At 36.3% G+C, this 22,500-nt stretch overlaps 1 protein-coding gene across 4 annotated transcripts in view; it reads right to left on the bottom strand.

Moving 5' to 3' along the window:
• PRKN (parkin RBR E3 ubiquitin protein ligase) overlaps positions 1-7,699 on the bottom strand; it is a 1,187,061-nt gene extending 1,179,362 nt beyond the window's left edge. For all 4 annotated transcript variants that reach the window (XM_061207251.1, XM_061207252.1, XM_061207254.1 and 1 more), the window contains exon 1: positions 7,658-7,699. In XM_061207251.1, the coding sequence (XP_061063234.1) occupies positions 7,658-7,691 (34 nt within the window). In that variant the 5' untranslated portion in view covers positions 7,692-7,699. The remainder of the gene's footprint in view (positions 1-7,657) is intronic.
• Positions 7,700-22,500: the final 14,801 nt, after the last annotated feature.

Genomic DNA, 22,500 nt, shown 5'->3' with positions numbered 1-22,500 from the left:
AGTGAATGTCTTTGAAGGAGAAAAAGAGAAAGAGAAAGAGAGAGAGAAAGAAAGAATATGGCAAAAGATACCTGAAATATTAAAGCTTGCAATGAAAGGAATGGTTCTTGATTACTTATAAAGTTCAGTTCAATAAGCATTTGCTGAGTGCCTTATATACATGGGATAGGCACTGTGGTAAGCCCTAGTGGTGCTGACACGATCCCTGATATCAATGCTCCAGTGATCTAACAGTCATACAAAAGGTAACTCATGCAGAGTGATATATGCACTAAAGCAGCAATATCCATGTACAGGAAGGATGCGATTTATTAATTTGCTATTTTAGTAAAGAGGCACATTTTAATAGAAACATAAAGTAAGCATATTGTAGTGTCCATTAAACTCTGAGGTTACACTTGTTGCTGGCATAAAGACTAGCATTGCTTCTTGATCCGGTGGCAACTGCCAAAAATGGAAGCATGGTCTCAAGAACAAATCGCAGCCCTTCCCCCTTACAGAAAACAGCAATACACCAATGATAATCAGAGTAAATATTACATTATACTATTTTCATGCAAAGAATAATCTGATAATTACTACAGATGCATAATAAGTAATTAAAAATAAGCATAATGATTATCAATCAGGTTACAATGACTTATCTTTAAGGATTTCAAAATAAACCTCTGTGACAATTACAAAAGGACTTGTCTTATAGAGAAGCATAGAAAGAGCAATCTTGAGCAAAATGAAACCCTCACTAACTTGAATTATCATGCAGAAAAAAAGGGAGGAAAATTGTAATTATCTATGTTGCAAGGAGATTAAACATCGCTCTTATAACTTGTGCTCTCAATACCACAAATAAATGGAAACTTTTCATACTGCCTCTGGAAAAAATTATGTAGCAAGATGAATTTATCTGAGCTAAATGAGTTTTGCTGACAAAAAGGCTAAGTGATATTCTTGACTTGGAAAGTGAATAAGACAATCCAAAGGTGAAGGGATGGAAATTTCCTTAGTAAGCCTAGGATGATTGGAAGGTAATGTTCCCCACATTAAGAACATAAAAATAGTAAGCAATATCAAACTGGTATTGTTAAATACAACTTGAGTTTTCCAGGAAAATGGGAATTTCATGACATTCTCCAGGCAGGTGGGCACTAGACTAGACCCTTACGCTCCATCTCCCTTTGCTTTATTGGAGCAGAGCTCAGTTTTCATTCCCATTAACACGGTACCATAAATAAAGGACCTGGAGTGGCCCTCGGCACGTGGTGGGTGCTCAGTCAGTTGTAGCTATTATTACCATGACTGTCCTCCACTGTCTGCCTCTCCTTCCCTACATGAACTCTATCTTTATCACTCTGGCTCACCACTCTGATCCTGTTATGCCCCAGCTGGGATTTTGTCAAAATGTATGACTGGCAAGCTACATATTATTATAGGTGTTAGTGTTCTCTATACAGTCTCGTAAGCCAGAAGGCAGCACCAACAGTATACCCTTAGTGCTCTTGCCTTTATGGAGATATTTCATACAAGGGCACAGCTATGTAGAGGTAAAAAAACACCACCACTATACTTTCTTGCCTTCTTCTCCATTCCTTCAATGTAAATACCTTATATCTTGATTGTGTTTGTTCTTTCCCTTGATTTAGATAGAGGACTGAAGTGTGAGCTTTTCAAAGGTGTGGCCTGCATCTCCATTTCCGGGTTACAGCCCAGAGGGCAGGCTTCTCACAAGATACTCTGTCAGGGGGCACAGCTGACTTCTTTGGGCCTTTCCCTAATCCCAGCTGGGTTCATTTCAGAGCAATTATCTTTTTCTGCTTCTTCTTCAAAAGGGTTTATCTGTATTTTTCCCTTTAGTAAAGTAATAAATGTTCACTATGGAAGAATATGAAAATACAAAAAAAAGAGAAAAAATTTTTTATATCTATAGCCTCTACTATCCAAAAACAAAGACTTGTTAACATTTTGTTTTCTTTCCTCCCAGTCTTTTTCTTCCTCATTCCTGCTTTTAAGGGAAGGAAGTACAGCAGTTCTGCATTTAAACAGCTGTAATAATAAGGTAAGTACATTTTTTGTCTTGTATTTAAAAATTTAACATAATGTAAACATTTTTTTCTGTGTTTGGAATTATCTGCACTCAAAGCAGCTATTTTTATGGTGCAACTGAATAACAAGTGTAGCTCTGTTCCCCCCACGCCACCCCCACCCCCCCACCCCCCCCACCCCCGCACCTCCTATAATAGCAAGGATGTGTACTGAAAGTAAACATAAACTTGGGGTTATTATTGGCATTTGCATTTAATACTTTCAATCATTACTAGGAATCTGATCTTGTTACTCTTTTCATTTTCTTCCATTAAAACATGCCTGGTTGTTATGAACACCTGTTAACACATTGGTTATTTTATTGTTTTATGTTTTTGTTTTTGCCACAGTAATACTGTAATTTAACTTCATATCTCCAACAGTATCTAGCACAGTATTTTGCACACAGTAGGCATTAAAGAAATACTTTCTAAATTGGACCTACTTAGGGAGATTTTAATTATAAGGAATAACGACTCATTAGGGATTAAAGAATTTGTGAATGAAATACCAAATAAATGTATTAGTTACATTCTGCCTTGATAAAGTTTTCACATAACAGTGTGGGGGGGGAGGGGGGGCGGGCCTCTCCAAAAATCTCAGATGGTTTTATTTTAGCATAATTATCTTCTCTTTTACTTTAAAATACAATTTGTACATTTTTTTCATTAGCAAAGTAATAAATGCTCATTATGGAAAATGTCCTACCTATAGAGAGAAAAAGAGCTCTTCATTGCTCATGTCTAATAGTAATATATTTTAGCAACAATATTAACCTTCTGAAACTATATAATTGCCATTCAGATTATTTTTCCAAAAGAAAAGAAAATGTCTGGCATAAAATTTTAAAATAACTGATCAATCTACTAAATGAAAAGTGAAAGTAATGATCTTAATTCCAACTTTAAATCAACTTTAATCTATCTGTAAAGCTAGCCACCTTTCTTTTTTTATTAGGAAAGTGAATCAGTAAGGTAGAAAAAAGTGGCTAGTACAATACATTTCAAGCCTCCATTGATCTTTCAGGCTTTCTTGCCACTTTCCATCTGAATCGTCTGTCCACCAGTCTTGAATGGTATTACAACCTAAACCAATTTCACTGAAGCACACACACTGCAAACAAATCCCTGGCTCCAGTCTCAATGAAGACTAACGAAAACAACGAAAGCCGCAATGAGAGCGGTAAGAAACACTGACATAAGCTGCAGACTGATCAAACTTTAATCATTGCTCTTGAGAACTTTCTGCTATGAGTGAATCAGTGATCAAGAACAACCCTGTGATCCAAATGCACACCCAGGTGCAACATGCCGCTTGGGAGCACACCTTTGGGACACACAAGAGCCTGATGATCATTCTGGCCATGCAGGAATAGCTCACAAAAACTAGCCTCTCAACTCAGGAGCTATACTAGTTCCAAAGTCACCACATATGATATCTTAGAAGCAGTCACCTGCTTCTAAGGGCACCTTGAATTGAGCACAGGCTAGATTCTAAAGGATGAGTCCCCTAAGTCAGGCTGTGTGCTAAAAAGTAAACCAGCCTGAGATGAAGCATCCAGATCCAAATGGTTCTTAGGAAATCATTACAAATGGCAAGGGACACAGAGAGGCAAACAGAGCTGGAAATATACATGTAGAATGATGCAATTTAAAAAGTATTATTGTAAGGACACAAATGACTTAAATGGAACATTTTATTGGATTCCTGTTTATCTTTTCTATGTATTCTAAAATCTTAATACTAAATATCACCTAAATAGCAGCTCTTTTTTCACAATCAGTAAGATGGGAATGAGGGGTTTACTTTGAGGAACTTAGTACATTGAGGATTTAAGTTAAAATTCAGTTAAGCTAATTTAGCAGCAATTTAAAATATTTCTGCTATGAATGATAACAATTTTGACAATTATATAGCAAGTATGAATTGAATAAGTACTAATTCCTTTTGTAGGAATAATCAAAATTAGTGATTTTTGACCCACATTCTAATTTAGATCTAGTGAACTGCTAGAAATTGTTTTACTGATGTAAAAAAAAAAAGCATGATAAGAGAAAGAAGATGAGGTTCCAATAATAGCAAATATTTGTTTAAAAGTTTCACAGCTGACATATTTATCCATGTATTCATTAAACACATTTTATGAATAGTTGTTTCAGGAATACATCTTCTGGCAACTACTTGAGATTCTGCTCTGTGATGATTATTTGGTTCATTGTTCATGTTTCAGCTCCTTTGGGGTTTTTATAGTTGAGTAATATGCTGATTTATGGTGGGATCCATCCATAATCATTTTGCCCCAATAGAGACATCCTTTGAAACTTTAAAGGACTGATCGTCATCTGCCTATTTACACATCATCAGCCTGTTTCCAAATACCACAGCTTCAGGATCTACATGGAATAAAGTAGGTGTCACCAAAAAAAGTATGATTTATTTTCTGCCCTGGACATATAGTTACTTGATAAGGAAATAAAACCAAGCAAATACCTTGGTTCTCTTCAACCATAACTCACAGCTTTGTGTAAACTAAAACAATTAAAAAAAAAATTCAGGAGAAGTAGAAGAGTGGGACATGAAGAGAAAACTTCAATGTAATAAAAAATTACCTTTGAGTATTATAAGAAGCATATTAATCTATGAATGGTAAGAGCTCTAAGAGAATGAAATACAACACAATCTCAGAAAGTATGTAAAGAAACTTTAAAAGTAGCTAACACATCACCATTACAAAACCCAGAGGACATAAACTCTAAACTCTGTTTACAGTCAAAAGTGTGTGATGCAGGACCAGTTGTGGAAGGACACCAAGAAGTATGACAAGGAGCCTGAGGAGGGGAAGTGTGCTAGATGCCATCTCAGCTTACAGTGAGCTCTGCCAATGTCTGAATGTGAAAAACAAGTACATACAAAACAGAAAAAAAAAAAAAGGTCAATTATGAAGTAAAAGAGAACAGTGCAGGAACACAGAGGTAAAGTCAGAAAGGCCCAGAGACAAGCACAACCAGCCAAGCCTGCTATGGGCAAGTGCATGGCCAAATGATATGATACCCCTATCATTCATTTTAAAAATACATCACAAGTTCCTTTTCAAACAGCTGGAAATTTTATACACTCCCTTTTTCTCTTTAAAGGATACTACTACAGAATTTTATTCTAATACGATATATTTTTATGCTTCAAAGTCTTATTGATCATTCTGCAGTCTCTACAAAAAAAAAAAAAAAAGCATGATTTCCATGGCAACCAAATTACATAGACTATTCCACTAACTAGGCTACTTAGGGGCATTCAGTAAGCATAAAATGAACATGCCATCCAAGTTCACTTAGTTATAAAATGCCCACATCTCAAATTCTTACTATGAAATTTGTTCTAAAAAATACAGTGGCCCAAGCCTGAAACATTACTGAACGTTACTGACATTATTGAACATGACATATTTTGGATATTATGTGGGAATACTTCCGTATGCTTTTATTATGGTCTTGTTGAGTATTTCATGTCCTAGAAATTGTTTTCAGTTTTTAAAGACCGTTTCAGAAAAGTGCATGACACATAACTGCAATAAACCCTGCAACAAAAATAAAAAGTTGTGCAGAATTAAGTTATCCTAAAAAGTGGTAACTTCTTAAAAAATTTAAAGCATGATAATAACTTGATTTTTCCCCTTAGGGTTTAACTCTAATAATTGTGAAATCATGTTTTTTTATATGTTTGGTGCTACTCTATTTGAATAATTTTAAAGTGTCAATTTGAAATAGAAAGGATTTTTTAAAATTTTTATTTTATATTGGAGTATAGTTGATTAACAACGTGTTCATTTCAAGTGTACAGCAAAGTGATTCAGTTATATATATATATTTATCTGTTCTTTTTCAAGTTCTTTTCCCATTTAGGTTATTATATACACTGCTATATTTGAAATAGAAAGGATATTTTTAATGTTAATCTAAAAGTAAATAAAAATCATTTTAAAAAGGTCAGAAAGGAGGGAGTTAAGGTTGGACATTTGCTCATATATATAGCAGAGTTCTAATAACACTTATTAACTCACTTTTAAGGAAGAAGTTCCATTTGAATTACAGATGTTAGTGTTAACAAATAAAAATTTATTAGATTTTTATGTCATAGTAAAGAACATAGGCTCATTCATCAATGTTTATCTAGTAATGCCATAATCAAGTCCTAATATGTCTAACTTTTAAATTAATACAAAATACCTTATTTCTGAGAAATCTGTTTTAGAAACTAAGGTACATTTGGGGAAAAAATCTTAATTTAACTGCCTAGGACTGCTTGAATAATGAGACTATGTCATAACACAAAGATATCAAGAAGTCAAAACTGTAGATATCTCAACAAAAGGTAAAATAACAAGATACACAAAAAAATTTAAATATTTTGCTCTAACTTGTAGTTATAAAAACCACTCATATCCACGCCTTCCCCATGAAATAGTCAAAGCCAAAGGAGAATAACTGAATTATCATTTTTTTTCTTTTTCTTGCTTATATTTTCCACAGGTCACTCAATGACTTATAAATGTTTCACAATTATGTTTCAATATTTCAAAGGCAGACTGCAAATGTAAAATATTTCATTGTTATTTTTCTTGCTAATCATGTCTATTGAGTGAAAGGTAACGATTATTAAAACATGGTATTTCCTACTGTATATTTATCTTAAGAAGCGGATCAACATAATATTTCAAATATTTCCATAAAGTGTGCAACACAGACACTCAGGAGGAAAAAAAAAAAAAACAAGCAATAACTTCCTAGACACCGAAGTAAAGCAATTAAGTATTTTCTCTTGAATAAATCATTCTTTATAGAAACTAAAGCAGAAAACCATTATGATCAATGTTAATGCTGATGTCTTATGAATTTTCTACCATAAAAGAGAATCTACACACTTTAAATTATATTAATGGCTGAAACCAGGTATCTGAGTGTACTAGAATAGCTATGCAAATCTACCTTTTGACAGAACCTTACAAGCATTTAGACTTAACTATAGTCCTATTATGAGGCATGGTTTTAAAATGAGGACAGTAGAGAAAGCTAAGTGGAGAATGATCTCTACCAGGAGCCCAGTGAAAGGCCTGACTTCCTAAGGAAAGGAAGCTGAATACATAGGGAATCCCCTTCTTGCCTCCCTACAGACAAGAGGGTCATAGAGTGTTAGTGCAGAAAGATTATTAACTCCAGGAACCACACACATGTGGCCTTCAAGAAATGCAGCGTTCTTTCTGAGTCCAAATAGTTACCTGAGACCCCAATTCAGGAAATGTTAGTGAGCTGTTCTAACAACAAAAATAAATTAACTATAAAGGTATACTTCATTGTATTCAACTATATTATTTGTGTTCGTTTCAGCAGTTTTCTCTCTTAACCTATGGAAATGGGAGTAATGGAGGTGAGGCCAGAGAGATGGGCAGGGCCACGCAGGAGGTGTTAGAAAATTAGGAGTTTATTGTGAAGACTCCGAGGAGCTACTAAAGACTTGAACCTGGAATGAGACAGGCCCACGTGTGTTTTGGAATCATCACTCTGATTGCAAAGTGGACACATACCAGCGTGGGACCAAACAGGAGCGAGAAGATGCATCTGAAGGCTGCCGTGGTCATCCAGGTTAGAGGAGCTGGGGTCCTGAATGATGGTGGTGGAGGCAGGCTAGAAATTATAGAAACAATACAGAATCTTGCACCTCTCTTGCACATTTCACATGAGAATAAATACAAGCTCATATGTACCTAATAATAAACAAATCAAACTTTTCTCAAAGTTAAAATGCCATCCTTAAAGCAAAAAGTAGATAGTAGCCTTCTAGCAAGCAATGGGAGAAGCAAATTGGTGTTCTCTGCCTGGCAGTGGACAAGCTAAAGGCTGCTGAGTTCCTGGGACCATGTTGTGTCATTTCCGTACTTCCTGGGACTCAAAGCTGACCTTATCCTTGCGAAGGTTTAGTCCAGCTTCCAAACTTCAGTGGGTTCCTCAATACTTATTTTGACAAGTGTGTTCTCCCTGAAGCCCCAGGATGCACTGTCGTTAGTGTCAAACTTTAGTTCTCACATGTAGCAAAGAATTTGCTCTTTTGGCTGGCAGTGTGTTTCTCATGAATGAACTGTAGATCACTCTGGGAAATCTCTCTGTCCCTGTGAATGACTGTTGAGTGAGGAATTCCTCAACTGTGAATTATTAAGGCTGTAGAGGTACAGCAGTTAAAAATGGCAGTTAACACCTAGAAAATGAAGGTCTTCGAATTTCTACATATTTTGCTACTAAGTGACATCAGTTGGAACCACAGTCTTCCAGCCTTAATCACTGAAAATTCTGAATAAAGTATACTCATTTTACCCTCAGCTTTTCTTCTGAGTTTAGCAAACTACAGACTGCAAACCAAATCCTTTTGTAATTAAAGTTTTATTGGAACCCAACCCCACCTATTGTTTACATATTGGCTCTGACTGCTTTCACATTCCAACAGCTGAGCTGAGTAGTTGGGACAAAGACCTTATAGCTTACAAAGCCAAAAATATTTACTATGTGGCCCCTACAGAAAAAGTCTGCAGACTCCTGCTCTAAGCGAAGCAGCACCTAAAATATTCTCTTTAATAAACGTTATTGAAAGGATAAAAATGAACAGTCATTGAAATCACAAAAGAAGAAGAAAGGTTTAAAAACACCCCAAAGCTACACCCCATATCTTCTTTACACTCAGATGTATAAAACTCGAGAGCTGCCTGAGAGTGGAGCACATTGGAAACCACCCACCTGTGACATCAGCAGATGGAAAGGCTGTCACTTTTCTGAAAGGGATCCTAGGGAGGCTGATTAACCTGTTAGAAAACCATTTAAGGGATATCCGCCAGTCCCCACAGACAGACTCGAATTTAAGAGGATAGAGAGATCAGAGTGTTTCGTGAGGTACTCATAAGTTCGGATCCTTAACGCTGCAAGGATCCCAAGCGGAGGCTCACACACACTGTGCAGCAGCATCACTAATGAATCCACACCTCCCCCGATCCCCATCTGACCCGCAGACAGGTGTTAACACGACCAGAGGACAATCCTGAGCCTGGAGCAACCACGCCTGTTCTGACTAGAGTAACCTTTCCTCTTTTAATAGGAAAGCTTCGGTACCGCTCCTTGAACAGAGAGAGTACCTGCTTTAATAAATCTGGGCATGAGAACGCAAAATCTTTCTTCATTTCCACCTCAGAAAGAATCATCCAGCACTGTTTTAGCTGCACCCCAGCATGATCTCCCTGTGGGTTCCCCGAGGCACTTGTGGTAATCCTTATTCGTTTCATGGCCTGTACAGAATAAAACCCATCCAAGTCAAATACCCTGCTTTCCCAAAGCTTTCCCCACTTTCAGCTTGCCTCCCCTGGCCAAGCTAGCATGAAGTACAAAATATTGATTGGAAAGGCACCATACACCCTTGAAGAGCCTGTCAAATTACCATCCACCCTATATTTTCTTATCTCCACATGTATAATAGTAAATATAATTGATTAGTAAATGTTGGAGCATAGTTCTGGCAATTAATGGAACAAAATCTTCTTGGGGTACATGTTCTATCCCCTCCTTTCACCCCCATATGCAAAGTCTCTGGTGTAAGAGCTCTTGTGTGACAGACAAATAACAACACTTTTCCCATAGGCTTAATTCCTCTCCCGTCTCCTTTTTTACTTAGACTCTGCTATTAATTTTCACCTCTGACAGTAAAAACCCCAGGACAAGATTGCCACAAAAAGGATTATGTTTCAGATCGATGGTGAAATCGATTCCAAACCCCACTATTTATCAGCCTGCGGCAAAAGTGCAACTGCTTAGGAAATATGTCCTCTCTTTCAAATTCATGTTCAGTTCATCTAGGCAACATTTCACCTCATTCTACATGAATTCAATACCCTGACTTTTCACCCATAGATGCATAATCATAAAGTATATATTACTAGCCAAAAGTGATCTTTTCAGTATCCTTTTATAGGTGATACAGAGTCCTTCACTTTCAGCTTAATATATTTATAATACACCAGGTACATGTTATTTTTTTTTCAGTTAAACTTTCTAACTCTAAAAATGAAGGCAAAAATATAGACTAAATGGCAACAGGGTCAATAGGAATAGACAAGATTAGCTAACCTACTTCCACCCTACTTCTTGATAGATTTTTGGTCTCCCACATCTCCCCCGCTAAGAAGTATTTTACACCAAAACCCAAGGGAGAGTTGACTAAGATTACTGACAACTTTACTGACCTACGTGTTGTGTTAGCCATATAATTCAATAGCAATGGAATTTTGTCAATATCAACGAGGTTTTATAGGACCAGAAAACCTAGGCTTTCAATCCCCTGGTATAATTAAATAAATTTAAAACTTGAACTTACCTTAGTAATTCAAAACATTCTTACTAAAAAGTCCAGATAGTGAAGTAAACTATATAATTGTTTTACAACAGGTTGATGTAACTAATTAAAAATAAATTATCATAGCCAGAAGTTACCTTAAAAAAATAGGGTAAGAAAAACGGCATTTTGGGCAAGAACTATTTATCCATATACTTATATACAGATACATGTGGAGTACTGGAGCAATGATTTATTATACTCAAACAGCAAATAAACATCTACAAAGAAAACAGTGTCAAAATGATATATTCATATCACACTGCCTTGTACAAACATTTTGCAATGTCTAGTATAGACACTTCAAGTTTCTTAAGCCAGAAATAAAGATCAACCAAGACTTGCCAAAAGCTTCCATTTTAAGCATTCATATTTAAGCCAATTATTTAGACTCTAAAATGTATTGTCTCATAAAATATGATTATATGCAGTGACAAAAATTTTATGCAATTGAAATGCCACTGAGTTCAAATGCACAGATTCAAAGTTTATTGTGAATCTTAGATTCCAAGGCCATCCAGCAAAACCTTTTATTCAAGATTAGATTTGATTTAGAAAGATCAATTAGATGACAATGAACAGAATGTCTGGAGAAGAATCAGAATGGATGTGGATAAACCAGCTGGCAGATTAATCAGTGTATCATCCAGGGCCTCTCACTGAAGTAGGTCAGTCAAGAAAAGATGGTTGACTGGACTAGGGACTGTTATGTATAAAATGGAGACCTACAGATGAAAGGTAAAATTGACAAGATTTGATGACAGATTTGATACTGAGGTAAGAGAAAAGTTGCAAGGCAGATTCCCAGGTAAATGGTTGAACAGTATAGCCATCTGAAACAGAAATGCTGGAAGAGAACCCTACTTGGAAGTGGAAGGGTGGGAGAGAGTCCTGAATTTAATTTTAGACACGTGGGGTGTGAGGTGCCTTTGAGACATATAAGTGTAGAAAGTCACAAAGGCAAATAGATAGATACATGGATCTAGAGCACAGAAAAGCAGAAATTCGGACTAAAAAAAGTCACCAATCCCAAGTCCTGGCCCTAGGGTGAGTTTTCTGGGAGTGTTAATATTCGTGTTCCGACAAGGCTCCCAGGGAATGAAGGACCTCAGAGGGGCACCAGGACTGAGTTAAGATGAGGAGGACAAGTTGAGAATATAGGAGACTCTGCTGGCTATGCAGCGGAAGTGTGAGTGGCAAAGTGATCTAAAGCATGGATGGGTGATCAGGAGGAGGAAGTATCCAACTCTTCAGGAATGAAGGTCAGCAGGGTGTAGGTCAGTTGCACAGCGAAGGTGGTCTCCAGGGTTTCTGGGGAGTGGGTGAGCAATGGCCTTGCCTCCCTCACAGTGAGGCTTTCTCCCTGATATAACCGGAGCAATGATGATACTGTGGAGAAAATGCAGCATGGGTGAGAAAGTGGAAGCCTTGAAGCACTTCATGCTGGGAAGAGACACTAGTTCTGCACCCACCATCTCAGAGAAAAAGTAAAAGCTAGGAAGAAATGTAAGCTAATCTAATTAAACTCCTTTAGTTTGATCAAGTTTTAGTTAGGATCAAACTCCTAGAGTTTGATTTCACAGGGTCATGAATTTCGAAAAGGGCCAGAATAGCCAATTTAAGCCACGGTCCTGTGGTCCCCAGACCACAAATGTTTCTGATACTCCACTTGTCCCTTGTTTTGCCTTACACTAGTCCCCTGAAGACTTGAAGAACTAGCCTGTGAAATAATAATAATAATAATAATAGAGGAAAAATAAAATAACTGCTTTGCAAACATTAACCTATTTATTCCTCACAACAATCCTGTGTGGTAGGCCCTATTGTTATTCCCCTTTAATCACCACACAACTGAGACAAAGAGAGGTTATGTAAGTCACCCACGGTCACAGACATGGTTAGTGGCAGAGGTAGGATCTGAACCCAGGCAACTTGCTCCAGAATCCAGGCTCTTAACCATGATGAACCACAGTTCTCTCATATGCAGGATTCCATTTGTAAAAAAAAAAAAAAAAATAGCTCTAGCACTCTTACTCACTAATAAGGTTATAATGAGTGTGCTACTACGCTGTTTAGACATCACTATTTCAAACATGGAAGCAATCGTGTCCTGCAGGTTCCTCAGCAGGTTCACAGATTTTAGAATATTAACAAGTAACTTTAAGCTATAAAACAATTTATAACTGAATGAAGGATGCCCTGCGGTATAACAGTAACCATAGCAACAGAGTAAGATGGGTTTGCAAAGTGAAAAGTATCCTAAGGTATTTGATGCCCTCAAAAAAGCTTTCTCTCCATTTACAATAAGGACATGACCAGTAGCAGCAAAATAACAGTAAATTTTCATAATGGATTATATTACTATCCAGATCAGCAATATTTCATCTTAGCATTTTTACTTCCAAAAGAACAAGGACTATACTAAAATCTGTGCAATTTACATCTCAATAATAGGAATGCTTAATTCATTCAAGATTTTACACTAAATAAATCATGATACGTACATAGGTTCAATGAGAAAAGTATGCAATTAGAATAAAGTTTTAATAATACCATATGCATACTATATTTACAAAGGGTAGATGTAAAGTTAGTATAGAGTATAATCATAATTAACTTTGTATTCTGCTAAGAAACAGATTTTTTTAATAAATCAAAAAACTTATTGTAAAAAGTAGGCCTCATTTGGAGAAATAATGTGGTAAATCCTTTTATAATATGTATCAGCAAAAGCACTATAAGATTGCTTAAGTAAATAAATATTATTTAAAGACCACCAGTACTGTATATAGGATTAATAAAGAAAGAAATACTAAGCAAAGGCTCTGCTTTTGCTACAGGGTGTGCGTAGCCCTGTTCTCTTCAATGTGTATCAATGACAAATTAAAGCATTATTATTATTATATTGTTATTGCTTTTCAAATATTTGGATGAAAGAATAAGAATACAAAATTCAGAGTCTGGTACAATGTGCTGATATTATCAAGATGAAGTTTAATAGAAATAACTGTGCTTGAGTTTCAAAAAACAATTTTACAAGTCTGGGAAGTAAGGAGATTAGGTATTAACTGACAACAGCCTTCACATAAATCCACAGTGTATGACCATCAAAAGAATAAATGTTATCTTAGGTGTGTAGTGACTGTATAAAACGCAGAATAAATGAGCAGACAATCTGCCCTGTGCTATCACAGCACACCTCAGGTTCTAGGGTGCTGCATTTCAAGGACACATAAACTGAAAGTTTTTAGAGAAAAACAGCCAGGTTAATGATGGAGTGTTAAAATCATGTCACATGAGGAATATGTCCCATTGAGGCAAAGTTCCCCAAGGTCAGGGACTGACCGCACCTTAGTTTTGTCACCAACACCTAGTACACAGTAAGTGCAGAGTAAACGTTTGTTGTACAAATGAACAAATTAATGTATATAAACGTGCAGAAAAAAGGAAGACAAGATTGAAAAATCTTCAAATATTTGAAAGAATGTATATAGAGGACACAAATTATTCTGTTTGGCCTCCAGAGTAGAACCAGGACCAGAGTTTGGAAGTCACAGAAAACAAATTTTAACTCAGTTAAAAGAAGACCATTGTGCTATTCAGAGGCCTCCTAGGATAGAATGTCTGCCAAACTTCCTCTCCTGGAAGGACCAAGCCAGATGCAGGTTTAGATGTGTTGACAATGGGGAGAGCAGCTTCCTAGGGCATGGGAATCCCAGAGGCAGAGACGCACAGCACAGCCCCGGATTCCTCCCCTCAGGTGATGATGCTCAGTTTGGTTCAAGGCACCAGTGTTTCTAAACGCTCCCTCAACGGAAGAATATGGATCATTAGTGTAAGCTCTTGCAGGATCATTAGTGTGAGCTTCTTGGTGCTCACTGGGAAGGGTGGGGGAAGGGAACTCTTGGAGATACAAAGATCACCTGCACCTGTTCCTGGCGCTAGGTAGGCCAGCGACTAGGCTGCTTGGACGCTTTTATACCACTGGATAATTAAATTGTAGGTTTGCATATAGTCTCTCCCCACTGACCTATAATCCCCTGAAAGTAAAATGTTTAAGGTTCCTTCTAACCCTGAAAGTTTGTTACTATCAAAATATAGGTTAAAGAGGTTAAGATGAATACTAAGAGGACCTATCATTTAATCCTGGTATCCAGCCTATGAGGGAGGCACTATTACTATTATTTCCATTTTATAGACTAAGAAAATGCCATTTGGAAATATAAACTAACTCACCTAAAATCTGACATTTTGTAGGGTTAGGAGTAAAGCTCAGGAATATCAGTCTCCAAAGTCAAGGTCCAACTATGATGACCAGACATTTCTTGCACTTAAAAGCACTGGCATTAAATTAAAAGAGAGATATTGAGAGATACTGAGAAAGAGAGAGAAAGAATAAATAACTGTAGATTTATCCAACCAAATAAAGTAAGTCTGCCTTTCAGGGAAGAGAGGTTAAGACTCAATTATTAATTTAAGGGAATTTGAATAAGACCCAATGATATCAATTTCAATCTTGTATTACATTCAGTTTGAATTATCTTGTTGATAAACTAGATTTTTTGTAGTAATTCTGGAAAATCGCCTTTGCTATGTTTCAGACTCCCTGTGTCTCCTCACAGCCAGGCACAGGTGCAGAAGTTTATCAGTAAAATGGCCTGTCAAGCATAAACAGCCCTGCAAAACTCTTGTGGCTGTTTATTGAAGATTATCACTGAATCTTGATAAAAACTGATTCCTGCAACAACTGCTTCTATCTCTTCACCAACAATTACAATGCTTGAGCTTTTAAATATACATAAAGAGAACTCCTCTAAGAAAAAAATGAAAAAATGTCATCCTTCCTGAGAAGATGTGTCATTGTATACAAGGATAGCTGGAGAAAATGCCTTAGAGGTCAAAATGTAAGATGACCAAGTATGAGGGATTTGATTAAAGAAATGCTAGATGTGACAGAACTAAAAATACCATCTAACTATGACGGTCATTATCTGAGAAAAAATCACTGTGCATTATTTAGCATGTTCTGTTGAAGAGTCAACGAACAGAAAGGTCAAGATCTTAAAAGAATAGATAGTAATTATTCAGAAGGTTCAGGGAAGAATACAGATAATATGAACAAAGAGAACGATGCCCTTGGGTTCAGCAGTGGCAGGAATAGTAAAAATTAAAAATACAATTTATTCAAAAATTCATGTTGTATATTAGGTAGAATACTTTTTGCATTTCAACATATATCTATAGTATATGTGGGTGTCAAAAGATGCTGGCAATAATACTTCTTCATCTTCTCCTATAGTAACAATCTAATCACAGTTTAACACCCCCTAAACACGTAAGATATATCTGAATTTTGTAATTAAATAGCCTGACAATTTCAGAGTGAGTCACCTGAATGTCTCTTACCTTAATGGAGACTAATGAGATGATGGTGGCGATGGCATGGATGAACGTGGTAAGTCATGGAAACATATCACTCAAAAAGGCAGAAAGAAGACTGACCAGGATCGACACAGAAGTAGCTCTTGCATTTATTTCCAAGTGTATTGAGAAATCCTAAACGAGTGTTATTGTGATGACAAAAGTGAAATAGTGACTGCAATTCCTGATGAAGGAAGCTTGCTGTCATAGCCCCTAAGTGCAAAATCAGGCCAAGGGCCACATTTTATGCTTTACAAACCATTTTAGTTTCTCTTTCAAAAATATTTTAATGGCCCTTGTAAAATGGTTTATATCAAATATGTTAATTTATATATACTTTAATACATGTGTGCAAAAACTTTTTAAATCTCTAGAACCATGAATATATTTAAATTATGCCTTTAAATTTGTACTTACACATCAAATATATAAATGCCAAATATGTACATAAATTTTTAAACACAAGAATATTTTTAAGGATGACCTCTGGATTAATAGCAGAAGAGGAAATCTTGTCTACATCAAATGAATGCTCATGAAGGGAAGGTTAGACACTAAACTTTATTGGGAGAAGAAGACATGTGTCTGAGCTTTTAATATCAAGTTTTGAATCTACAAAGACAATTCATCTATTTTACGTTTGTGAACTGTGACTGATGAAATCTCAAGCCTGTATTCAAAAAACTAAGAGATACCTAGCAAAAAAAGAGCCATATAGATGTTTCAGATGGTTTTGCTCTTGTTTGTACAAAAAGAAAAGTAAATGAGCTCAGTAAAGATTATAGGCAATGCTCCACAAATGTAATTAACAATTACTCTGTGTCTACTCCATTTCTATTCAATGAGAATATAGTCAAGATGTGTCCATGGTGGGTTTTTGCTTTATTCTCACCAAGTAACAGACTATTGGATATGGCAGTAATTAGACACCTCAGCTGGAAAAAGATCATTATGTCTTAATGAGATGATTAAAAACAACAATAAATGTGTGCTTCTTGCAAAATATTAGCATGTACTTCAAGTAACAATAGTATAATTTATTTTGTCTCCAAGTTCATTGCACTGTCAGCCCATATAAAAGAAATTCTCCAACCAAAATATGCCTTAGAAAGTTATATAACCTAAATGTAAAATAGTCATTTTAATGAATGATCTGTACCTTTTAAATATATTTATTTTGAGAACGTTCACTAGTGCTACTCTGACTTGACAAGTTACAGTCGCCACATAATATTTTAATCTTACACTGGTACACTTAACATTCCAAGAATTTCAGTTTCCATACTGTTATGTAGTTCAGGCCACCTTCCAAAATTTGGTTTATTCAATTTCCATTAAATCCAATTTCCATTAGGATTTGTTTTAGGCCCAAATAGATTTAACTATGAACATCCCTGGCAGGCACACACAAATGCAGAGACTGGTGAGAACATGGAAGGTAGCTGAGCAATGCACACCCAACCCCAGCCAAGGTCAAAGATCTCCTCGGAAATCCTTCTTTGGGTTAGAGTTTTATTAGCCTAAAGCAGATGTTTCATTGCATATGTCATCTAGAAAGGATAGTAACTAATATCTCCCTACATGCCACCCTGAATTAATTACCAAATATGCTAGCATAAGATCTGGTTTGGAGGAACTGGTAAATACAATTTAAAACCAAGATGGGAAAGAAAAGAGAGAAAAAGAATGAACTATATAATGCCCAGCTAGTCAGGGGGCATCTGAGTGAAAAGGTTTGGTTTGTTCATTAATTAACATACTCTTAACACTCTGCATTCACTCATTCATTCATTCAGAAGGCACTTATTGAATACCTATGATCCAAATCAGCAGATTATAAATTCATACTTAACCAATGTAAGCATTCATTGGTCCTAAACAACAGGAGGTTGCTCTATTTTTTAGACATTATTTATTATTGCTAGTATGGAAATAAAACTTTACTCCCTGCAATTTTATACCTGTGCATTCAAAGCCAGAGCCATCACCCAGGAATACCACCACTTACTGCTATCAAACCTACAAATATTATTGCATGGAAACTTGTCCTCCTGGCCTTCCTTTCTGGGACAGTAGAATAGGCTTTCTTTCTGTTATCTAACACCCATCTACCCACATTCTCTGGATGCCACCCCCGACCCCACTGCCTTGTGAAGATCTTGCTTTGTGGATTATCCCATAGCACTTGGCACATGGTGAAATAACTATTTATTTGTCTGATAGTAGGCCCACTGAGGACAAAGAAAACTGCTTACTTATTTTTATAACTCCAGCACCTAAGACACCTTGCTCCTAATACTCATTCAAAACTTGGTGAATAAATGAACTTAGCAATGTTTCCAACTTCTGCCCCACCCCTGTTGCTACCATTGCTATTTCCTCAATACATAGCACATATACTATTTTTTCAATTTTTATTTTATTTTTTATACAGCAGGTTCTTACTAGTTATCTATTTTATACATTAGTATATATATATAACAATCCCAATCTCCAAATTCATCCCACCACCACCACCCCCATCACCCTTGGCTTTCCCCTCTTGGTGTCCATACGCGTCTTCTCTACATCTGTGTCTCTATTTCTGCCTTGCAAACCTGTTCGTCTGTACCATTTTTCTAGATTCCACATATATGCGTTAATATATGGTATTTGTTTTTTTCTTTCTGACTTACTTCACTCTGTATGACACTCTCTAGATCCAACCACATCGCTACAAATGACCCACTTTCGTTCCTTTTTATGGCTGAGTAATATTCCATTGTAAATATGTACCACATCTTTATCCATTTGTTGGTCGATGGGCATTTAGGTTGCTTCCATGACCTGGCTATTATAAATAGTGCTGCAATGAACACTGGGGTGCATGTGTTTTTTTGAATTATGGTTTTCTCTGGGTATATGCCCAGGAGTGAGATTGCTGGGTCACACGGTAATTCTATTTTTAGCTTCTTAAGGAACCTCCATACTTTTCTCCATAGTGACTGTATCAATTTACATTCCCACCAACAGTGCAACAGGGTTCCCTTTTCTCCATACCCTCTCCAACATTTGTTGTTTGTAGATTTTCTGAAGATGCCCATTCTAACCAGTGTAGGTGATACCTCACTGTAGTTTTGATTTGCATTTCTCTAATAATTAGTGATGTTAAGCAGCTATGCATGTGCCTCTTGGCCATCTGGATGTCTTCTTTGGAGAAATGTCTATTTAGGGCTTCTGACCATTTTTTGATTGGGTTGTTTGAGTCTTTAATATTGAGCTGCATGAGCTGTTTATATATTTTGGAGATTAATCCTTTGTCCGCTGATTCGTTTGCAAATATTTTCTCCCATTCTGGGGGTTGTCTTTTGTCTTTATAGTTTCCTTTCCCGTGCAAAAGCTTTAGAGTTTCATTAGGTCCCATTTGTTTATTTTTGTTTTTATTTCCATTACTCTAGGAGGTGGATCAAAAAAGATCTTGCTGTGATTTATGTCAAAGAGTGTTCTCCCTATGTTTTCCTCTAGGAGTTTTATAGTGTCCAGTCTTACATTTAGGTCTTTAATCCATTTGGAGTTTATATTTGTGTATGGTGTTAGGGAGTGTTCTAATTTCATTCTTTTACATGTAGCTGGCCAGTTTTCCCAGCACCACTTATGGAAGAGACTGTCTTTTCACCATTGTATATATCCTTGCCTCCTCTGTCATAGATTAGTTGACCATAGGTGTGTGGGTTTATCTCTGGGCTTTCTATCCTGTTCCTTTGATCTATGTTTCTGTTTTTGTGCCAGTACCATATTGTCTTGATTACTGTACCTTTGTAGTATAGGCTGAAGTCAGGGAGTCTGATTCCTCCAGCTCCATTTTTTTCCTCAAGATTGCTTTGGCTATTCAGGGTCTTTTGTGTTTCCATACAAATTTTAAGATTTTTTTGTTCTAGTTCTGTACAATATGTCATTGGTAATTTGGTAGGGATTGTATTGAATCTGTAGATTGCTTTGGGTAGTATAGTCATTTTCACAATATTGATTCTTCCAATCCAAGAACATGGTATATCGCTCCATCTGTTTGTGTCATCTTTGATTTCTTTCATCAGTGTCTTATAGTTTTCTGAGTACAGGTCTTTTACCTCCTTAGGTAGATTTATTCCTAGGTATTTTATTCTTTCTGTTGCAATGGTGAATGGGACTGTTTCCTTAATTTCTCTTTCTGACCTTCTGTTGTTAGTGTATAGGAATGCAAGAGATTTCTGGGCATTAATTCTGTATCCTGCAACTTTACCAAATTCATTGATTAGCTCTAGTAGTTTAGTGGTGGCATCTTTAGGATTTTCTATGTATAGTATCATGTCATCTGCAAACAGTGACAGTTTTACTTCTTCTTTTCCAATTTGTATTCCTTTTATCTATTTTTCCTCTCTGATTGCCATGGGTAGGACTTCCAAAACTATGTTGAATAACAGTGGCGAGAGTGGACATCCTTGTCTTGTTCCTGATCTTAGAGGAAATGGTTTCAGTTTTTCATCTTGAGAATGATGTTTGTTGTGGGTTTGTCATATATGGCCTTTATTATGTTGAGGTAGGTTCCCTCTGTGCCCACTTTCTGGAGAGTTTTTATCATAAATCCATGTTGAATTTTGTCAAAAGCTTTTTCTGCATCTATTGAGATGATCATATGGTTTTTATTCTTCAATTCATTAATATGGTGTATCACATTGACTGATTTGCACATACTGAAGAATCCTTCCATCCCTGGGATAAATCCCACTTGATCATGGTGTATGATCCTTTTAATGTGTTGTTAGATTCCACTTGCTAGTATTTTGTTGAGGACTTTTGCATTTACATTCCTCAGTGATATTGAACTGTAATTTTCTTTTTTTGTAGTATCTTTGTCTGGTTTTGGTATCAGGGTGATGGTGGCCTTGTAGAATGAGTTTGGGAGTGTTCCTTCCTCTGCAATTTTTTGGAAGAGTTTGAGAAGGATGGGTGTTAGCTCGTCTCTAAATGTTTGACAGAATTCACCAGTGAAGCCATCTGGTCCTGGACTTTTGTTTGTTGGAAGTTTTTTAATCACAGTTTCAATTTCATTACTTGTGATTGGTCTGTTCATATTTTCTATTTCTTCCAAGTTCACTTTTGGAAGGATGTACTTTCTAAGAATTTGGCAATTTCTTCCAGGTTGTCCATTTTATTGGCATAGAGTTGCTTGTAGTAGTCTCTTAGGATGCTTTGTATTTCTGCGGTGTCCATTGTAACTTCTCCTTTTTCATTTCTAATTTTATTGATTTGAGTCGTCTCCCACATTTTCTTGATGAGGCTGGCTAAAGGTTTATCAATTTTGTTTACCTTCTCAAAGAACCAGCTTTTAGCTTTATTGATCTTTGCTATTGTTTTCTTTGTTTCCATTTCAATTATTTCTGCCCTGATCTTTATGATGTCTTTCCTTCTACTAACTTTGGGTTGGGTTTGTTCTTCTTTCTCTAGTTCCTTTAGGTGTAAGGTTAAATTGTTGATTTGAGATGTTTCTTGTCTCTTGAGGTAGGCTTGTATTGCTATAAACTTCCCTCTTAGATCTGCTTTTGCTACGTCCCATAGGTTTTAGATCGTCATGTTTTCATTGTCACCTGTCTCTAGGTATTATTTGATTTCCTCTTTGATTTTTTCAGTGATCTCTTGGTTATTTAGGAATACATTGTTTACCCTCCATGTGTTTCTGTTTTTTACGTTATTTTCCCTGTAATTTATTTCTAATCTCATAGCATTGTGGTTGGAAAAGACGCTTGATGTGATTTCAATTTTCTTAAATTTACCGAGGCTTGATTTGTGACCCAAGATGTGATCTATCCTGGAGACTGTTCCGTGTGCACTTAAGAAAGTATAATCTGCTGTCTTCGGATGGAATGTCCTATAAATATCAATTAAATCTATCCGCTCTATTATGTCATTTAAAGCGTGTGTCTCCTTATTAATTTTCTGTCTGGATGATCTGTCCATTGGTGTAAGTGAGCTGATAAAGTCCCCCACTATTACTGTGTTGCTATTTCCTCTTTTGTAGCTGTTAGCATTTACGTTATGTATTGAGGTGTTCCTATGTTGGGTGCATATATATTTATAATTGTTATATCTTCTTCTTGGATTGATCCCTTGATCATTATGTAGTGTCCTTCCTTGTCTCTTGTAACATTCTTTATTTTAAAGTCTATTTATCTGATATGAGTATTGCTACTCCAGCTTTCTTTTGATTTCCATTTGCATGGAATACCTTTTTCCATCCCCTCACTTTCAGTGTGTATGAGTCCCAAGGTCTGAAGTGGGTCTCTTGTAGACAGCATATATAAGGGTCTTGTTTTTGTATCTATTCAGCAAGCCTGTGTCTTGTGGTTGCAGCATTTAATACATTAACATTTAATGTAATTATCAATATGTATGTTCCTATTACCATTTTCTTAATTGTTTTGGGTTTGTTTTTGTAGATCCTTTTCTTCTCTTGTGTTTCCCACTTAGAGAAGTTCCTTTAGCATTTGCTGTAGAGCTGGTTTGGTGGTGCTGAATTCTCTTAGCAGTTGCTTGTCTGTACGGCTTTTGATTTCTCCATCGAAT

Source organism: Eubalaena glacialis, chromosome 12 (assembly GCF_028564815.1).
Source record: "Eubalaena glacialis isolate mEubGla1 chromosome 12, mEubGla1.1.hap2.+ XY, whole genome shotgun sequence".
Lineage (NCBI taxonomy): Eukaryota > Metazoa > Chordata > Mammalia > Artiodactyla > Balaenidae > Eubalaena > Eubalaena glacialis.
Note: the sequence above shows the minus strand (reverse complement) of the source record. Positions and strands in the feature narration are given on the sequence as shown.